Source organism: Lepidothrix coronata, unplaced genomic scaffold, assembly GCF_001604755.1.
Source record: "Lepidothrix coronata isolate B3197 unplaced genomic scaffold, Lepidothrix_coronata-1.0 Scaffold4, whole genome shotgun sequence".
Taxonomy (NCBI): Eukaryota; Metazoa; Chordata; class Aves; order Passeriformes; family Pipridae; genus Lepidothrix; species Lepidothrix coronata.
The window spans coordinates 10,735,345-10,756,426 of NW_016690184.1; the positions used below are offsets into that span (position 1 = coordinate 10,735,345).

General features: G+C 43.4%; 2 protein-coding genes across 2 annotated transcripts; one reads left to right on the forward strand and one right to left on the reverse strand.

The window, feature by feature from the left end:
- Positions 1-15,165: 15,165 nt before the first annotated feature.
- BORCS6 (BLOC-1 related complex subunit 6) lies at positions 15,166-18,140 on the reverse strand. The gene has a single exon (XM_017825316.1). The coding sequence runs from the start codon at positions 17,795-17,797 to the stop codon at positions 17,198-17,200; it is 600 nt and encodes a 199-aa protein (XP_017680805.1). The 5' UTR covers positions 17,798-18,140; the 3' UTR covers positions 15,166-17,197.
- An 18-nt stretch (positions 18,141-18,158) lies between these two features.
- On the forward strand, positions 18,159-20,477 carry PNRC1 (proline rich nuclear receptor coactivator 1). The gene is made up of 2 exons (XM_017825303.1): positions 18,159-18,769; positions 19,343-20,477. Exons 1-2 carry the CDS (start codon positions 18,389-18,391, stop codon positions 19,781-19,783), a joined length of 822 nt encoding a protein of 273 aa, XP_017680792.1. The 5' UTR covers positions 18,159-18,388; the 3' UTR covers positions 19,784-20,477.
- Positions 20,478-21,082: the final 605 nt, after the last annotated feature.

Sequence of the window (21,082 nt, forward strand, 5' to 3'; positions counted from 1 at the left end):
GGGAGGGAGGGAGGGAGGGGGAGAGGGCAGGGCGGGAGCGCGGGGCGGCCCGGGGCGCTCAGCGGCGCCGGTGGCCCCTCGCCCGCGGCGCCTCCATTCAGACCCGGCTCCGCCTCGGCCGCCACCGCACACGAAGTGCCGGGAGCCACTTCCGCTTCCGGGTCTCTGGGATCAGAGGTGGTGCCCGGGCGGGAAGAAAGAAGCCTAAATTGGGGCTCCTCAGCCTGCGGAGAGGGGTGGTCCGGGAAGAGAGGTGGTCACAAACTGCTACGGGCTCCTCCTCTTTTCCCAGAGCAGGGACACGAAGCTGGGGAAGAGTTTGGAGCGTACGTCCTATTGAGGAGCGGCTGAGGACGTTGGCGTTGTTTAGCCTGGGAAGAGAAGGTTCAGGAGTGATCTTATCGCTCTCTAAAACTGCCTGAAAGGAGGTTGTAGCCAGATGGGCGTCGGTCTCTTCTCCCAGGCAACCAGCGAGAGGACCAGACGACACTGTCTTAAGCTACGCCAGGGGAGGTTTAGGTTGGACGTCAGGAAGAATTTCTTCACAGAAGGGGTGATTAGATACTGGATTGGGCTGCCCAGGAAGGTGGTGGAGTCACCATCCCTGGAGTGTTTAAGGAAAGACTGGACGTGGCACTCAGTGCCAGGGTCTAGTTGACACGATGGTGTTCAGTCATAGGTTGGACTCGATGATCTCAGAGGTCTTTTCTGACCCAACTGATTCTGTGATTCTGAGTGCCTACCGTGGGGTCACTACAGGAAAGTATCAGGAACTTGGTTGGAAGTAGCTGGAACTGGCACAGGAATTGGCAAAGGCTGTTGTGTTGTGCTTGCCCTTGCACGGGCTGCAGGGGAGACTGAGCAGGTGCTTGAAGGAGGAAGAGTAGTAGACTGTGTCAGGCTCGGAAATGTCCTGACCTGAAAACAACTGGAGGCTTGGACAGACATGATTCCTCTGCTTTTAGTTTTCAGTAGCTATTCCCCTTATAGCCAGAAGTGGAGGTAGAAATAGGTGGATCCCTGCTCCAGCTAACAGTGCAACTTAACTCTCCTCTGGATGTAACAGGCTTGCTAGTGTAGCAGAGATGCCTCTGTGCTGGGCCCTCTGTTTCTTTTGTGAAAAAGCACAGCCAGGAAGACAGTGTGTAGATAGATTTGCTTAAGCAAAACTGTGTTTCCGACAGAATGCCAGCAAAAATTCTCCATGGGCTTTAAGAGATCTACTTACATGGACTTTTTTGAAGAATTGTGGCCTGGCAGTGTTTGTCCATGTGAAAGGAATATTTAAGGTGTGGTGTGGTTTCACTCCTGTAGCAGCTAAGTCCCTCACAGCCACTTGCTCACTCCCCCTTGAAGTGGAATAGGGGAGAGAATCATAAAGGTAAAAGTGAGAAAGCTCATGGATTGAGGTAAGGATAAGGAAAAATAAGGAATACATTCAATACTTCCCACTGGCAGTCAGGTGTTTAGCCATTTCCAGGAAAGCTGGGCTTCATCATTCACAATGGTGACTCGGGAAGAAAAACACCATAACTCCAAATGTCCCCTCCTTCTTCCTCCTCCTCCCCCCAGTTTTTATTGCTGAGCTAACATCATATGGTCTGGGATATCTCTTTAGTCGGCTGCAGTCAGCTATCCCAGCTGTGTCCCCTGCCAGATCCTTGTGCACCTCAAGCCTGTTCACTATCAGGGCAGCGTGAGAAACAGAAAAGGTCTTGACGCTGTGCAAGCCCTATTCAGCATTAGCTAGAACATCCCAATGTTACCAACACTGCTTTGGTCACAAATGTAAAATTCAGCATCCTATCAGCTACTACTACAAAGAAAATTAATTATCTCAGCCAAAACCACTACAGGTGGTTTCAGTGAAGCATTAGAAAACAACAGCTATAGATTATTTTTGTAATTTATTTTCCAGTTACTTACATTTCAGTACTGTTCTGTCTGAACAGGTGTGCTGCCTTTGCAAGTCACTAGGTGCCATAGCTTGCAGAACTAACCACTGTTATATGTACAGATACAATAGGAAGCCCTTAGGTTCTGTAAAGGCATCAAAACAATTGAAATAATTTCATTTGTCTAGAATTTATGACAAGCTTCATTATACAGTTACTGTGTTTCGTCATGCATTTTATCAGTCTAGATTTTATTAGACATAATTTTTCCCTAGAATATCCTCTCATAGTAACTGAGATAGTCAGTTAAGTAGTTTGCATAACTGAATCATTAGGTTCTCATTACTACATTAGAAGTTTCTGGATTTTGTCCTCTAAAGCTTTTGTCATTATCAGATATTAATCTTCTCATCTTGCTAAAATTGAAAGTCTTGCTACAGCAAAAGACTAATCATATTATTTTCCCTAACTGTTAAATGCACTTCTGTTAAAATGTAACTTTATGATATTTGAAATAAAGTGACGATTTTTCCTTTACAGAACAAACAGGCGTCAGTCAGACACCAGGTGGTGCTGAAGACCAGCCAGAAAAGAAAGTGAAACTGGAGTGCGAGGGGTGTTCAGAAAGAGCAGGAAGTGAAGAGAAACTGCAAGATACTCAGTTTCTAATTTCCGTAAATTGGGAGCAACATACAGTCACGTCAGCAGTATAGCAAAATTAGGAACGAAACCATTTGCGGAGGGGGAGATTAGAACAAAAAGATATCATGAATGAGCAGTAATCTGTTCTCGTCATCTAGATTTAAGATTCTGATGCGATTTCAAAACAAGCTCTAGAGCTGCAGATCAGAAATACTGTGTAAAGATGTATAGTTAAACTGGGAGGATATGTACAGCTGTTTTTATTTAGCAATGCACAAGGCAAATAATTATTTACAGCTGATGTTGTACATTGTGCATATATAGTTTTCATTGGACTTTGCCGTGTTAGACACTTTGAAATTAATTACACAGGCAAAAGGTGACATCTGCATGTGACATCAAACAGTCTTTGTGAAGGACCATGTCCTGGTTGCCTTTGTGACATTATTAACTCTTAATCTGACTCTCCTGGTGTACCAGCAGAGGAATCCCAAGTCCCTAAGGTCTTCCTGTAACTTTCCAAAGTCAACATGGCAGTGTCTGAACAAGGAGCTTGAGGGCAGTCATTTCAAGGATTGCTTTGAGAAAACAACTGCAAGTGTTTTAATAGCCTATGATAAAACATTTCCTCTTTACTGTATATCAGTTCTCTTTTATCTTGGAGGTATTTAGGTGCCTGTACCCTTACTCTGTTTCTGCTCACCAATTTAAATCCTTCTCGTGTCAGAGCAGACACTACAGTCAAGAAGTCATTTTCCCAGGATGCAGGTCATCCTCTGTGCTTTGGTTTCAGCTCAGCCACATTGGTTTAGGTAGTTGACAGCTGAGTTTATGTTTTTCCTTAACTTAAAACCATTACAAAAATACCACACAGGAAACCCCACATGCACACTTTAAACCTTTTTCCTAATTACAAACTTAATACATTTGGTTTTGTTACTTTTACCCAAATTGTTGCTGATGAATAAACTTACACTTTTAATGTTATTTGTTCTACAGAAAATGGATAAATTAGGTATTTTGCCTGAAGGAAGAACATATAGTGTTGCCCTCTTCTATACTGATAAAAGTCAATGAACCTATTACTATTCTGTTTCCGTATAACATTTTTTTCCATGTGTTCATAAAGTAATAATGAATGTAGTAAGAAAATAAAAACATCCATCAGGATGTTTTATGAAACAGACATTTCTGACTCTATCTAGTAAATATACTTTAAAAAACCCCAGAAACATTATTTGCTAAACTGAGACTGCAAAAGGATTTATTTAATTTAAAGTAACTGTGAAAGATGCTAACTGTATAAAAACAGGATTCACATTATTTTCCCACTTCCTCCTATAGGGGTTCACGTAGAAAGAAACTTGATGCCACAAACTTGTACGTTATTGTATATGGAATATAGGAAAATATTTTTTTTATATACTGATTCAGTTAATTTATTCCTTGCTTATTGGATTCAATGTTCAGGGCAAACTGACTTAAAACAAAATGAATGACTAGTACAATGTTCATTTCTGACTGATTTCAGCATGCATGAAGTTTTTGTGGGGACAGGTGAATACTGTCTAAATCTGAATAAATATTTTAACTTTGTTACTCTAGTTGTATTCTATTCCAATACTACTTACATTCTAACGGTATTTTAAAAAAACCCTGAAAAATAGTAAAATGAAAATGTACTTTTAGATTTAAGTGAAAGTTAATATTTTGGTTGCCTATGGTTACGTTGTCTAACATTTGTAGGCTTCCACATTTAGAAACACTGAGTATGCATGGACTCTTTTAATAACCAAAAGAAAATGCTAGGAGCTCAATATTATTTATTTCATTCCTATTTGTTTGGTGTCAACAAACAATTAAGAACCTAATTTCTGAGACAAATTATTTTTCTGGGTTTTAAAATGAAAATAAGATTTAAAAAGAAAGTGATTTTGTTTCTTATGTGTATACAATACAAAAAACAGATGTTGAAAAAAAAGTTTTGAGTGCTGCAATATATTTGAGAAAATGTCATTTGAAGTGTTCTTCCTGTAGAGAGCTTTTAGAGGAAGTCAGAAACAAAATTACCAGTCTTTAGGCTTCAGGACATTAGGGGGCACTACGACCTCACAGACTTGGAATGATGTAAGTTAAAATACAGTTACTTTCTTGTCCAAAGTAAATAGGAAACAGCATAAAATAGCAAAATCAATTCCTGGAGTCATTTCCTAGTGCAAGGCTATGGCACAGTTCTTAATAAAATTTCCAAAAGAAGACAACCCAGACATTTGGTAGAATATAAACTACACCCTCCTTTTTCTAAGAGTAGTAAAACTAACAGACTAATTGATGCAATATATGCAGCCTGCTTTCATGTCTATTTAAATCTTAAATTTTCATTCAGAGCTTCATTCTGGGAATATGACTTGTTCAGCTCAAGCCTCTAAGGTATTACAGTGTTAGTTCAACATGTGGAGTAAATCTCTCTGTAGTCAGGGAGCATACAGTGAGCTTGGAATGGAGCTGCTTTAAATCCAGGTCCCTGAATTGGGTCTCATGCTCAAGATAATCACCATAAGCTACCAGACTACACCACCAAACACGCGTGTGCTGCAGTGATGACGTGTAAATCTCATACTACTACAGAGGACATTAACAGTCTTAGATGCAGACATGGTGGATGATTTACTTAGCAGAAGATTTCCTTAGCAGATCTATCTGGGAAGGAATCAGAAAGACGTGTCTCTGCCCAGAGGGAAGAAGGTGTCTGTCCGGAGGGTTGGTGTCCTTGACAACGGATGACAGCTGTGACTTCAAGCACTGATTTGCAGGCCTGAGAAACAAGACACCTTGTTATTGTACCTCTGCAGCTGAAATGATGGTGTGTTTGATGTAACAGAGATAAGGAGCTGAACAACAAGCTTATAAGCAGGATGCCTGTCATTCCTGGTGGACTAACTCTGGTCTCCCTAGTGTTCTTACAGTTTGACTTGGACACCTGAGGCCTTACTCAAGTCAGCCCTGGAGGATGAATTTCAGTGGAAATCTACACTGTAAAAAATACCCAGATATAACACTGAAGAATATATTCTACTTCATAAAATGAAATCATATGGCGTTCGTGTGCTTTGAATATGGATAAAGTAATCAACCAACTATAATGTCACAATAGAAGATGACTAGCAGTAGGGCAAAGTATGACATAATATATGAGAAACTCATCTAATTTATTTAGGTGGAAAGTATGACTCACAGTCTTTGGAGCTGGGCTGGGGAGTGACTGGATTCCACAAAGTAAAACAGTGTTCCGTTGCTACACTTTCTAGTTCCTCTACTGCCTGAATATGGACACCTTAGCAAAAATCTTGCTCTGACTGGAGGCTGTGGTTAAAACTAATGGAGTAACTGAGGTCCTGGTTAGTGCAGGAGGCAGATTATGGCAGTCAGTAGCTGTGAAAGGGTTATGACTCCTGAAATAGCCAAGAGAGGGTCGGTGTTTCAGGCTACAAACCTGCTTGCATGATGATTAAGTTCTGGGTTGCTATACTGGCAGAAATCTTTTTTCATGTGATTGGTCGCACAAAGAAAAGATTATTACCTATAAGCACTTTCTCAGACTTTCTGCATCATAATTTTGTGCCTATAGACACATATAGTATGATTTTCTATGTGCATATAAAGCCTGTGAAGAATAATACATGTATGAGCTCTAATATAGTACCTGAGAAAACACATACAGACCTGTCTCTGTTTATATGGCTTTGTTATACAAAATATGTGTAACATACTTTACAAAAATAAATGAAGACCACAGTCTCTCTCTTGAGGTGCTTGCAGTCCTGAAATACCCCAAGAAAGTGGCCAAAGGCAAAGGAAGGGAATACAGAGTAAAGCAAAGGGATCAGCATGGCAGCCCCACAGGCTTTTAAAAAATCAAATCTGAATATATATATTCTATACAAATTAAGTTATGGTAGTATATATGGTTATATATATATAATCAGATGCTCAAACGTTGCCCTTGTGGGGTTAGTTTTACTTTCTGTTGGTATGCATTGTGGAACAAGCTTTACAAGAACACATGCTACTCGTTCCCAAAAAAGCCTCATTCGAAAGTAGAGAGAGGGAGGAGTATCCTACAGTATACATCTGCAGCATCACTGATCTAGAGAACCTTAAGAATAAATTGGCAAATGTTATTTTAGATAATTATGTTGAATAGGTTGTAAATTCTTGTCAACCAGCATTTCTTAGAGAATGGAAATGAATTTTATTTTTGTTTGAAATACGTCTGTAATTTCCTAGAAGTACTCTTTTCACATTCTCACCACTTTAGGCTTAATAGAACAATGACAACTTGTGATGTACATGATGGAATGGACTTTGCTTCAGAGAATGTAGTACTTGTGGTCCATTGCTGCTCATACGGCTACAGTTCAAGTCGATGCCACTTCTTTCCACTGCTGGTTTTACGTGCTGTAACTAGGTTAAGATTAATTAAAAAAACTATTATCCTTGTACTCAAACCTTCGCTTAATATGGGTATGAAACTGTCCTTGTCCAGATGGACTTTTAGGAAGTTACTCAAAGACATTAAGGTCCTCAGGAAGGGGAAGGAGGTACAAAAATGTCTCTACTTGCCTGAAATGAATTTCCGAGATCTCTGAGTAGTTTAAAGTTTTGGGTTTGGATAGCAATCTTTATACACTGAAAGTGTGCAGGCTATTACTGGAAAATGTTAACACTTCTTCAGAAAAGTTGCTTTGTGAAGTCCTGTGCTCTACAGAAACACTCCTCAAAAAAAAATCCCCTTGCTGAGAAAAATCTTCACATGTCCCTCCACTTACTGGGAGTTAGATACGCTAAAATGAGTTTAGTATTGGTTTTTTCTACTATAATTGGATGTTTTGTCAGAGATCCACTCTGTGACATGTTCTAGGCTTTCTAAACTTCAGTGAAAGACTTACCAGTCTTGGCAAACTCAGGCCCTACCTTTACATGTTCTCTAACATGGAGAATTAGAAAAACACACCAGCATATGTTGGTACACAACAGCACAGAGACGTTAAATGTAAACTACTGATTAAATGTTTACTGATTAAATGTAAACTACTGAAAAATGACACAGAGATAGAGAGGCTCAAATGAATAAAAACAGCATGGACACAATGCTGGTTACAGACAAGGTTATGCTGGTTTAAAACAGGAAGCCTGTTTTGAGCATTTGTATCTCAGATGCAAAGTTATGTTACCACAGAGGGAACAGGTAGAATGAAAAGGCAAGACATTTTGTCCTGAAACACAACCCACTTCATTATTTTCTATTCATCTCTGTACTGCAGTTGTATCAGTTTTGAAATGGGTAGTGTTGTTGCTAGGTAATCTTTACCCACTCAGTAGCTGAAATTTCAGCCACACTGAAAAGAGTTTTATATATCTAACTGCATAATATTAAATTTTAAGGCATTAATAACTGTTTTCAGTGCAACCCTGCTTCTAAATATGGGCCTCTTTCCTGGGAACAACCCAACTACCAGCACAAGCAAAGCACTTTTGTAGGCTACAGGTCAACATGATTTAAATGGTAGCAGCTGCAAGCCCTCCCTTATCTCAGCTGTGCACATCAGGCTCTCACACCCTTTCTTCTCCACAAGGATTCCTCCCTTGTGCTGAGCAACTGTCTGCGCAGTGACACAAGGCTGGAATCAATGCAGCCAAAAAGCAAACAAGTCTTCCACTCCCTCCCTGCTGGGCTCAGCTGGGTTGAGTTCCTCGTTCTGTTTCTCCTTGTGCCTGCACAAGGAGTGTGGATAAACTCAGAGGGAAATGCAGTGGATGGCCAGGAACCAGTTGGCGGGGCTTGGGCATAAAAAGGGCTGTTTCTGGGTGCCTTAACATATGCCTAGCCTTGCTGCCAAATACCCAAACACAGCCTCAGATTTTCTTAGGTTTGTGATCTACCAAGGATACAAAGGAAATTTGAGTCAGCTTATGTGTAAAGCTGAACTAATTAAAGTACATCGTTGACATTATTAATCCAGATCTTGAAACAAACATTTAACTTATTCTTTAACAGAAAAATGTGTTGTAATTTTATTGTTGTGTCTTTTAAGATTTCCAGTGTAGAAAAGACAAAGTTAAACTCGGGACAGCTCTCACATAACTACAGTCAGCAAACTGTGGTTACATCCCCTGTTGTTCCTGATCTAGTTATGTTTTGTTCCATTTGTTACTGACACCCACTGTCATCATAAAGAAGCTTTTTTTCCCTCTGGGTGGCAAAACCACATCTACAAAATTTGGAAATTGCTTTCTTTTTTTTATGGGGTGTGGACTAAAAAGGATGGTTCAATTGGATGGTTCAATTAGATTCATCATCTGTTTAATGTCAACACTTATTTTCATTTACATAAACCATGGCATCGAAAAGCATGATAAGTAAATGTGTATCCAGTTTCAACAGCATTAATTATCTCAGAGATAAAGTCATTTCTGTCATTGAAGGAGATGATGGCTGCAGTGAGTACCTGCCAGCCCCAGCAAATCCGCTCCAGCAGATTTATGGCGATACAGTCAACCTATCACTTGGCCAATTTATTCTTTCTTCTTACTTCTAGAGAAGCAACCTGGAGCCAGGCTTGCAGATCTACCTGTGGGATTGCTGAGCTTTTTCTGCCCTAAAGGCATGAAGCTTCTGCAGTTACTCACAAAAGCTCTTCTGCTGCAGTAAGAACTCACTTTCAACCATGCCTGCTATTAATAGGTTTCCAAAATACAAGTATTTCAGCCTACTAGCACACTGGCTGTGCCAACATGATGTATGCACAAAGTATATTTGTTAATTTACTTTCTTAGAAGTTGTTTAGAGCAGCAGCGCAACCTAGAAAAAAGGATCCACTAACCAGGAAGGAAAGCTGGGAATGGAAAAAAGGGCTCTGTAGTGGGATTCCCTGAAGGAACAGATAAGAACCGAAAAGGGAGTAGGAAAAAAAAAAAAAAAACAAACAAGCCCTAACACATAAAACTGTGTCACAGAGAAACCATTTGATATGACTCCCCAGTGACTGCATCATCCAGCTGCCCTTTTCCAGAAGTGATACGTGCTCTTAAGATAGGGTATCTAACAGGCAGCAGTGACAAGTCATGCTGCTGACCGTAGGTTGTGTAACGCGAAGTTGATTGCCTATGTTAAACCTAGGAAACTTTTATTTCCTAAGTATTATGCAAATGGCTATCAGCAAGATACTTAATTCAAAGTCTCACAGATTGGTAAAGAAACAAATACCGTTTTGTCCCAGTGTTGTTTTGTCTGTTAGCTAAACTGAACTATTGAGACAAAGTGTTCATCCCTATCTTGAAGCCAAGCTCATAAATAATCAAGGACAAAGAGGATGGGCATGTGATTTCACAACCCGTAAAAGCTGATGGATGAATGCTGCGAAGAAAAATTCCTACAGCGCTACATAAATTCCCATAGTCATCAACAAGTTACACAATTTTTCTGGTTTATATTAACACATAGAGGAAACATATTCCATGACTCCTACTCTGCTGAATGTCCAAATCAGTTACCTCACCTACAATACAGTTAAAGTGTAAAAAACAAACCCTAGTGTTTGGTTGGACTGAAGTCTTTGCAATTGTTGCTGATATGTATTTTAAAGAAAAGATTGTACATACTTACTATGAACTGCCTAGTTGACCAGTATTAAAACCTGAATTTTAACAACTTCTAAGCTTAACTTTTTACAGCTGTTCAACCCAGTACAGTCCAACGTTAATTTTTGTTTCAAAACAGATGTTTTAACACATGTAGAATTAGTCCTTTGGTCATGACTTGCATTTGCCCATTGACTGAGCAGCACTGACAGGAAGAATGATCTTGTTAAAAAGGAATTTATTTGCCATACTAAAGTATGTACATATGAAACTTTGTGAAAAAAAGAAAAGAACTGCTTTGGCACATCCTGTACTCCTAACATTCCATCCCATCCATCCTGTCCTTCTTTACCGCTATTCCTTTCCAAGGTTTGTTGCAAGTAATAAATATAACACATCACATTTTGTTTTGTAACTTCCACAAAATACATGCAGCTCTTCATAAAGTCAGCAAGAGCCCTGTGTGCATGCATGCCAAGAAGAAGGCAGGGAGACCAGAATTTCATTTAGCAGTAGTCTTACTATAGCATTTACTTAATCTTTCTATGATTAAAAAGAAAAACAATACAGTTTGCTTTGAGGCCTTGCATGTATTGCATCACCTCACCGTGTCACATGCTATTTGGTATTCTGTAACCCTGTTCCCAGGAGCCTACGTAAGCAGCAGGTGATTGATTTTCCCGTTTACCAGATACATCACAGCATTCACAGTTATTCACAGTATTATTTTGCAAGTAGTTGGTTCATTTTTATTTGCATTTGTTGGCATATTATGAAAACAGATCAGAATCAAATAATGAGACCTAGCTCTCTTCTGTTAGAAATGTTTAATTTTTCTGTGATGCCTCCTATTTAGTATAATAATCTGCTATCTGTGTAGTTTCTGACTTGCTGATGCCTGAGGGTTGATTTTAAAACAAGACAATTGGTGGTGGCTATCCTGGATACAAGAAGCATTGCAGAAGACACCAGCAAGAAAGTCACAGAAAAAGAAAGCATAAGGTAATTCGCTGTGATATTTTAAAGGATAAAGGAATGGGTGACAACAGAAGAGAATAGGTCGGGTAGGCGGCAGAAACCAGCCTTGGCCACGACCTGCAGATAACCATTTTGAGTCTGAGGCAGAACAGGAATGAAAAACAACAAGGGCAGCTAAACAAGGACATAACTGAGCTAAATAAGAAGGCTGGTGCCTTTGGCAGTACGATAACACCAATGCAGTAAGTCATGCAACTGAAGACAGAAGATAAGTGGGATCAAAGAATAGCACTGAGAACTGATGAGGTCCAGAACAAGGTTTTGCCAGAAGAAAAGTGGTACAGCTGGTGGCTGTCAAAAATGGTGAATGGGAGGGACACTGTTGTAACTTTCCAGTTGCTCTCAGCAGACAAAAGAAACCTGATGGCATCAGAGCAGGAAAGATGAAAGGCTTTTAGTTGCACATCTCTTTCTTTAAAGAGGGAAACAAAACCAAACTGGATCAGTAGCATCAACTATAAATGGCATGCAGGAAGAGTTTTGGAAAATGGAAAATCACAATGTTGCTCAGTGGTGAGAAACTCCCCTCTCCTTCCAGCTGAGGACACGTCACTGGAAAGTCCCAGCCTGGGAAAAAAAATGCAATGAGTAAACAAATTGCATATGCAGTTAAAACAGAAAGAGGAACAAAATCAAATGATGCTTTGATTTTAAGGGCATTTATTTTCAGGTTAGCATTTCCTTGAGTGGCATCAGCTCAAGTTCAGACAAGAAAGATTTCATTAGAGTGAAAATGGCTGGCAAACACCACGCCTGATATTAAGCCATTGAAAGAAAGCTCATTTTTAAAAAATCTAAGATTTCAACCTGGGATTTTTTGAATTTCTGCTGCTGAGTGTAGTGAAACAATCCCAGTGACAAACCAGATACTTAGGATTATTACACTGCTGAGAAATTAGGAATGATTGTCTGGCAAATTTGTGGAATTTTTTTCCCTTAATTTACATATACTTCCAGACAAGGAAGCTGTCCTTAACAAAACCCTTCCTAACAACTCACTGAGCATGTTTCTGTTTTACAAGCAAGATCAGTGGTGAGAATTTTTCCAGCACTGTCTATAAAGAAAGCAAGGAAAAACCATCCTTGGTCACACTGAGACAAGAAATACAGTGTTGGATAAAATTATGGGATTCTTACTTCTCTAACTAGCATTCATAAAAATACTGATATAAATTATTAGCCTTTTCTAATATAAATCTACTGTCAACAAAGGTACTTCATACTAATTAATCACAACAATGTTAACTCATTCTGGAAACAATTACAGTGACAGCACTTTCTAGCTGTAATCTACGAAAATAATCAAGACAGTTTTAACTTTGCTTTTCTGCTCTCCCAGTTAATGAGTGCTGCTGCATCCTGACTGATGTACATGACAGTCCAACCCTGATGGCAAACAACAGATGCCAGTTGTGCAAGTGTTGCATAGACTATCCCATCTCCAACCCTATCAATAATATAATAAAAATGTAGTATTTTATTTTCTTTAAACTCAGGTTCTCTTTAAGTCTCATAGGGACTCGACACTACTGTGAAAGCCATCTCAAGCATGTTATCCTTGACAGCCAATAACTATTATTATGAAACGGCCAACCTATTCACATCCTCTCAGATTTGGGAAGAGGATCAATAAATAGTTTTTGGGGGGAGAGGGTTATGGTTTTTTGTGTGTTTTTTGCATGGCTTCTAATGTGTATAAATAGTAGAAGAGAACTGCAGGGAGGTTTGAAAGTTTGATTCTTTATCATTTTTCCTGTTACAAGATAAGAGTGCAATGCTACTGCTGTTGTAACAGAGGGCACAAGGATCTTGAACGGTTAAGGTGGAAGCTCCAGGCCCAAGTCCATTGATCACATCTCTGATTCTTGAGCTTTGAACAACAGAGAACAACGATGCCAAAAGCTTTCCCCAGGCACCAAGCTGGAGCAGCAAACATGAAAACCAAATCAGTTTCAGTTCCTGCATCTGCTGCAGTAACTGCGCTAAGCTTTCTAAAAGAGAAATGTCGTGAATCTCTCTGTCTTCTATGCATGGCAGGAGGTTCCAGGATGGGGCCAGGGTGGGGCCAGAAGTAGAGGCTCCACTGTACGAACTGGACTAATTTATTATTTTTATAGGAACGCTCTTTTCTCAAAGTAATTTCCTAGCAATAAAAGCAAATTGTGACAGCAACATAAACACGATCTGGGGTTCTTTAAAAGTTGTTCTTTTCATATGCACATACCAGTGTTGGTCAGGACAAGGTAGTGTGGCATCTGACAGCCAGAACCTGTCTTATGTTGGATGACACCTATTGCAAGAGGTCTCTCTCTTAACAGACTTTTCAGTTTTGGCTAACACAGTTTGCTAGAATTGATCTTACTCCTCTGGAAAGCTGTGGATAATTTGGAAGCTTTAAAATTGTTTGTCTTCTTGCAGTAAAACCACACTATTCTAAACCATGTCAAGAGTTGCATCTGTAATGCTAAGAGGTTTGCTCTTGGATTCAACTCACATGCTGTTCCTCATACCGGTAACTCAGTCAAGAGCTTACTAATGAGAGTAAGTACCATCATAAAGTTGGACATTGCAGCCAAGTCTTGTGTATTTTAGTGTCTGGCTGGCAGCAAGACACACACAAAGCTGATGTACTGACTTACTGAACACCTAATGCAAATAAGTTACACTGAAAAAAAAGCCTTAAAGGTGAAATGTTGGTTCATGCTTTGGGTGACTGGCTGTATTTTTTTCAGCTGTAATTAAGGTTTTACCTGGTAAAGGTCTCATAAATAGCATGGATATGGAACTGGCTTGGAGTCAGGGAATAAGGACCTCACAAGTTAGGGAATACAAAACCCCAGAAAGGACAGAAGGCTAAAAATGATCTGAATTAAGCAGAACCAACCACACCTTCATCAGAAAAATAATTTCCACAGTGAGATCTTACACTTGAAGAAAAATTATCAAATTTAGCTATTTCCTAAGAGTCGCTGGTGGTTCTCAGAGCACAGAATTCTGCATCCGGCTTTGCTTAGTGCTCTGCACGTCATTTTATTTTGTTAATTTTCTTTTTTGACCTTGCCCATCTTGTTTCAATGAAAGTTCACTTGACAGCTGATGAGGAACGGAAAACAAACCTGCGTGACTAAGCAAAAAAATATATGCAAACCCATTTGAAGGTCTTGGAAAACCCAAACACAGTTTTACAGTCCTCACTGCGAGGTTAAACAAAAAAAAGCTAAAAGAACCTGAAAGCTTTCAGCATCCAAAAGCTGGAAAATGCTAGAATTACAAAGAACATGCACAAGAAAGCCTGGACTAGGATGAAAAGGGCAGTACAGAAGTCTATGACTGCAGAAGGACAAACCTCCTTGGAGGCTACAGAGCTGCACATAGCTCACAAGCAGTTCACACAGGACATCAAGGGCAAGGCTGGCACCAGAGCTGCACTGATAGACACTGGCAAGTATCACCATTCCTGCAGCAACAGAGGCCAGTATGGTTTCCAGGGGGTCTGGAAACCATAGCAGCTATGCAGTTATATGTCAGTATGGATTGTGGTGGCACAAAACAGGCTGACAGCACTTCAGCCGTGCCTGCCCCAGGGATGGCAAACGTACAAGGCAGACACCTGGGAACAGGAGTCACTTCACCAAGCTGAGTTAAATCTGCCCTTCAAACAAGCTGATGTGTTCAGACAAATGTTAAAAAACAAACCCCAACAATGTAATTACCGCTTTCTTCACGCTGGCAATTCACTAGTCAGCCATTCCTTTTTCATCACATGAATGACATCACTGTCAGAAATTACTCCCCGAGGACCTAGACTGAAACTGGCTCTGCAATCACATTAAAGGGTCTCTGTGTAGATGCAGGAGCAGAGTTTAAATTAGCTTTCAAATTATTTTACCAAATAAGGAATGCAATAATAAAGAAGTGAAACACTTCAACAACAACTAATCACTCGCAATTAAAAACATAAAAGTAATAATTTTATTCTACAGACTTGACCATTTTAGCAGGGAATTAGCATTGAACGTGGGTGACTACAAATAAAATGCTATCGAAAAACAAGAGTGTTGGTTTAAAGGCTTTAAAGGCTTCACCTCAGCTTTGACGAATAAAGCGTAGCTGTACATATGTGGCTATACCAATAAGGTTGCAGGTCTTTCCTGTACATTTCAACAGTACTCAGAAGTTGAGCAAGATCAACCTTTGGTTTTCACTCTTGACACATACAAAAGATACTTAGTAAAGCTACTGCATCTCCATCATAAGACAAGTTCAAACTTTCCCAAGAACAACACCCCAAAACTACTAAGAGTAAAGCTGTTGCTGTGGAGTTAAGAAATCTTTAGTGTCTTCTAGGCTCATGGACAAGGCAGTTAAGTTCTTTTTCTCTCCCCTAACTTTTGTTAGGACTTTGCTCCCCCTCTGGAGCCACAGCTATTCCCCAGCAGACAGTACCAGAGAGTGCTACCTTGGCCACACATGAAACACACCTCTGTGCTGCAGAGGAAAAGGCATGGCCATGCCAAAGAGCCCAAAACAGGCCAGAGACTGGCATTATGCAAACCAAGGTGGCATTATTTTATTACAATTCAGTACTGTCTAGGTGCAGAAGCACAGGGTATCGCGGTGTCCATGCTTCACCTGGTGTTTTTTATGAGATTACAGTGGGGTACCAGCTCTGTCTATCATAAACCTATCTGCTCTTCAACCGAAGTTACAGGACTTGAATAGTATTTTTGGCTACCTTCTCTCTGAGGTTTTTCGGGAGCTGCTAGTCACCAAAAGCACCATTACACATACATAAGATCACAGTGATCGTTTCTCTTCTGAAATCTTGTTACGGGGCATTTGTGACCTAAATGGATTGCTAAGAGCATCATCTAAGAGGCTTGTTGCATAGAAACCATAGTGAGCAGAGAATTCAGGTACTATCAGGTCTCAAAGGAAACACTGATACAGCAAAATCACTTCTGCACACCATCATGCATATACAAAAACTTTAACTGACACAAATAAATTATCCCAGAGTACCCATTCTTTGTCAGTCATACACCCACATAATGTCATCACATATTTGTGTGATCTTCCTCATGTAATTCAGTAGATATTTTCCCAATTGGAAAGAAAAGAAACAACAAAAAAAAGCAAACTATAAAATCATAGCATCATTTCACAGTGATGCCATTTGAACTTTTACACTCTGAAAACTTCAGAGACTAATAGAAATAAAGTACATTTTATCTGAAGGCTTTTATTTAGAACTTTGCATATGGATTTGTTCTTATATGAATCTCATTTATTCAATGGATTTTATATTATTCTCAAAAGGCAAATGTCTTTGTTATAAATATATTAAATTCCCTCTTATCTTCTCTTACAACTGTGTCCTGTAGGAAACAGCAGCATTCTGTGTGTTTATTTGCTGCAACAGCAGAAATGAGTTGTTAGGCACCAAGTCAAGTACAAATAAGCACGTTTGTCTGTAAGCATCAAGCAAGTATTCACAACAATTTCGAATCTGGTTAAAAAAAAAAAGAGTATTTACAGCTACTTTGAATTAAGATCGATCCGCATTTTCCTAGCCCTCAAAAAATAGAAAGCATAAGGCATGTGGAATCCAAATTCTTTAATGGAGCTGAAGCTAAAACCCACCATCTACCATTTACCCCGCGATTTCAACTGGGACCTATTCCTTTATCGGTCGCAAAAATTTCGCTTCCTCCAGACTAACAGCAGCGATGAGGCCGCTGCTGCGGCCGGTCACGCACAGGGGGAGCGGGCGGGACGTGCGGGCGGGGACTGAGGGCCGTGCGAGGTGGGACCGCGGGAGGGGGAGCAGCAGCCCCAGGGCCCCGGCGGCCCGGGGCAGGGCGAGCCCCCGCCAGGCCGGGACCCACAGCGCTGCTGGCACGGCGGGGGCGGCGGCGAGGCCGCGCTTCTCCATCCAACCCCAGCTGCTCCGCGCAGCATCCCGCCGCCGGCGGGAGCAGCTACTTGCAGAGCCCCTCCAGCCGCTCCAGGGTGCCCTTCATGTCGCGGATGCGCTTGGCCAGGGCGGGCACGGGCTGCATGGCGCGGTCCAACTCCTCGCAGCGCGCCACCAGCGCGTACATGGCGCGGATGCTGAGGTCGGCCGCCTCGCCCAGGCTCTCCACGCCGTCGCGGTAAGTCTGGATGCAGCCGACGCTGAGCGCCGTCAGCGCCTGCAGCCCGCAGTGCACGTTCCGCAGCAGATCGTCCACCTGCGCCGCCACCTGCCCGGCCAGGGCCACCACGTCCTGTAGCGCCCCGGGGTCGATGGCGGGAATGGACGACCCGCCGCCCCCCGTCGGGGGCTCGCCCCGTGGGGCGCCGCTCAGCCGGATCCGCCGCTCCAGGTTGTTGGCTACGAACTGGGTGAGGCGCCCCTCCCGCAGCACCGTCCCCTCCAGCTCCAGGGCGCTCGCCAGCGTCGCCCGCCGCCCCTCTGGCAGCTGCCGCCCCGCCGCCGCCGCCCCGCCGCCGCCGGCAGCCAGGCTGAGCGCCTCCAGGCTCCGCTCGTCCCGCCCCCGCCCCTCCGGCGGCCCGGCGGCCGAGCCCGACTCCTCCATGGCGGACAACGCGTGCCCACCTACTTCCTCCGCCCACCGGGGGCGCGCCGCCGCCTGTTTACGTCCCTCCCGATTGGCTGCGGGGCGCGCGGGGGCGAGGCCGAGGCTGTTTGCGCGGTGTCCGATTGGTCGGAGGAGCAGCGCCCGCCCGCCGCGCACTGCGGGCCCGTGACTCGGAGACCAGGGCAGGCCCGCTGGCCGCCCCCGCCCGTGATTGGCCGGCCCGCGGGAGAGGGCGTGGCCCCGAGTGTTTGTGTCGCTTTCGATTGGCCGGGGAGGAGGCGGAGAGACCGCCGCTCCGCCGCAATTGGCGGCGCGCGGCGGAGACGGGCGGTGCTCCAGCCGTCCGCGCGCGGCGGTTGGCGCGGAGACGGAAGGGGGCGGGCCCTGCCCGGGTAACAACACCGGGGCGCTGCTGGCGGCTCCCCTCACTCCCCCGCCATGTTATCCTAGCGGCGGCTCCGCTTGCGCCACCACCTCCTCAGCCCTTCACAAAGCCTGGGCAGACACTCCCCAGCGACCCGACCTGCTCGTCCCTGTCTGGGCTCGACCCCCTCTCCCCGGCACAACTCTGGGTACCCACGTCCAACCATGGTCACCACCACGGCGCCGCCGCCTTTCCTGGCTCGGATCTCGGCAGGCACCGAAGACCCGCGTCGATTGCCGCCCTCCGCCCTGCTCCAGCGCCTCAGGCGCGGGGACAGCAACTGCGAGAACCAACCCAGCTGCTGCCTTGCGGGCCCGGGGGGCAGCGCCCGCCCCGCGCTGAAGAGGGTGCGGCGGAGGAAGGGGAAGATCCGGCCGGGCCCCGCGGGGCTCCTGCCCAGCCGCTACCAGCAGTACCAGCAGCACCGCGCCGGGCTGGGGAGAAGGACCCCGCTGGGAACCGACCTGGTGACGGACCCCCCACCGGAGGAGCCCCCTGCGCCCGCCCCCTCGAGACCCGCGCCCGGCAACCCCCTCAGGAAGGAGGTAAATACAGGGCTGCGCTACTTCTCCTCACTTTTCCGTCCCCCCTCAGCCCCCCCCCCCGGGCACTCGGTGAGCCGGGAGGCCGTTCCGCGTCCCTCGGGGTGGTCGCGGGGGGGCAGCTCGCAGGGCGCCCCCTCAGCGAGGTGAGGGGGGGGCGGAGGGAGCGGCAGAGTTTCCGTTACGCTCGGACGGGGTGAGGCGGGGCCGAGAGCGGATCCGCGGGCGGCGATTGGCTGCCCGGCGCCCACCAATGGGCGCGCACCGCTGCGCCCCAGCAACAAGCCGGATTTAGCCCTGGCGCTGGCTGTGAGCCAGCCCCGCCCCCCCACCCCGCGCGCGAGGCGGGACGTGCGCGGCGCGCAGCGCCCCATGGCGGCCGGGGGGGGCTCCGCGCCCTCAGCCCGCCCGTGCCAGCGGAGCGGTGGAAGAAGCGCAGGGATGGCGGGGAGGGGGCGGCTCGATACCCTCTCCCCTGCTTGAGGAGGCCCCCGGCGCCTCGCTCCGTGTCTGGGCCGATGAGGGATTGCGAAGAAGAAGGGTCGTGGTTGACGTGACTCTTCTTTGTTTGCGCAGTTTTTAAAGAACAAGATGGGAAAGACAGAGAAGGCGGCCGTCTCCTACGGCCAGCCCGTTCACGGCTTACACCTGTGTGAACAACCAAAGATTAACAGGCAGAAGAGTAAGTGTAATGCGCCGCTGACGAAGATCGCCTCGGCGAAAAAGATAGAGAACTTTTGGCAGGATTCTGTGTCGACGGAAATAATTCAGAAGCAGGAGAAAAAGCCACTTAAAAACACAGAGAACTTCAGAAACGCCAAGTCCAAGAAACCTATTGCCCTAAATGAAGCGAACCAAAAAGAGAATTACGCTGGGGCAAAGTTCAGTGACCCACCATCTCCCAGTGTCCTTCCAAAGCCTCCCAGCCACTGGGTGGGTGGCACAGCTGAACCTTCTGACCAAAACAGGGAGTTGATGGCAGTCCATTTGAAAACTCTCTTAAAAGTTCAAGCATAGTTCCTAAGATCTCTTGAGTAATTGGCAAAGAAAACTCCATCCAGGAAACTTAAAACATGCCTTGTTGCAACAAAAATTGCAAAAGACTGTCAAGTCTTATAAACACATAAAAAAAAATCCTTGTATTATATTTTTTATGGTTGTGTAAATAGTGTACATCATGTATTATGTGTATATTCTTGTTCATACTTTGAGAGGTACATTTTAGTTTTGTTATGAAAGGATGTATTTTGCACTGCCTGATTGGTAGATGTCTTGTATATAAAATATGGACAATTTTACGTGTGTGTTTGACACATGAAGACTTGACTTGCTTTGCACAAGGTAATGAAAATTTTGGAAGGAGAGTACAGCTTTCTGATTTTAAGGTTCCAGATCAAATGTGAATGTTTTATTCGTGCACTACTGACAATAGTTTTACATTCTGTCTCCCAATTAAGTAAAAACATGTAATTTTCATACAAATGTGAAGTTTTGCTCTCTGCTCTGGAAACTATCTGGAATTCTGTTCATCTGTTTGTTTTCAAAATTAACTGGAATTTGAGTAAAATTCCAACCCATTGATTTGAGCACTGCTGATTTCTTTAAAAAAAAAAAAAAAAAAAAAAAAAAAAATAAAAAAGGAAAGAGCAGAGCTTTCTGCCAAAAATCTAATTGGTCACTAAAAAATTAAATAAAATAATTAGGCCTCCCCTTAAGCATGTCTTGGTTTTCTTTTGTGACTCTGTGTGTGTGTGTGTGTCTGTTAATTATCTGATTGCTTTCTAGTGCATCAATAGAAATGCATTGTTTTTCTCAGCTTTTAACTGTCTCAGCCTTAATTAAGAAATTCAATAGCTCAGTAAGAATTCCTTATGTTTAAAAAAAAATTCTTCCTTTGTGATAAGTCGTTTTACATTCTTTTTGATTGCTGAAAATTCATATTTCAAGAAAGTTGGGCAATCACACATTTAAATTCATCCTGTAATGCTCCTTAAATATTTTCATAGTAAGTAGTTATTAAAGTAGTTGATAGTGAATGGTAGCAGTGACAAAAAGGTCCAGATGGAGCAAGTTAAACTTTGTATTTTTTACCAGATTTGTCTCTTCGTGATAGCTGTGCTGGAAAAGACGTTCCTCCGATTTACTGATGTGATGAGAAGATAACATAGATTTGCAGTTACTAATCTAGTGTTTAAAAAAGATTAACAAATTTAGGAAATGTCTGAAATTTACGTAAGAGAAAAGCATTTTTAAGGTTTTGGATCCACTGGAAAAAAACCTCTCTGCTCTCATCTATAAGAACAGTACACAGGAAGA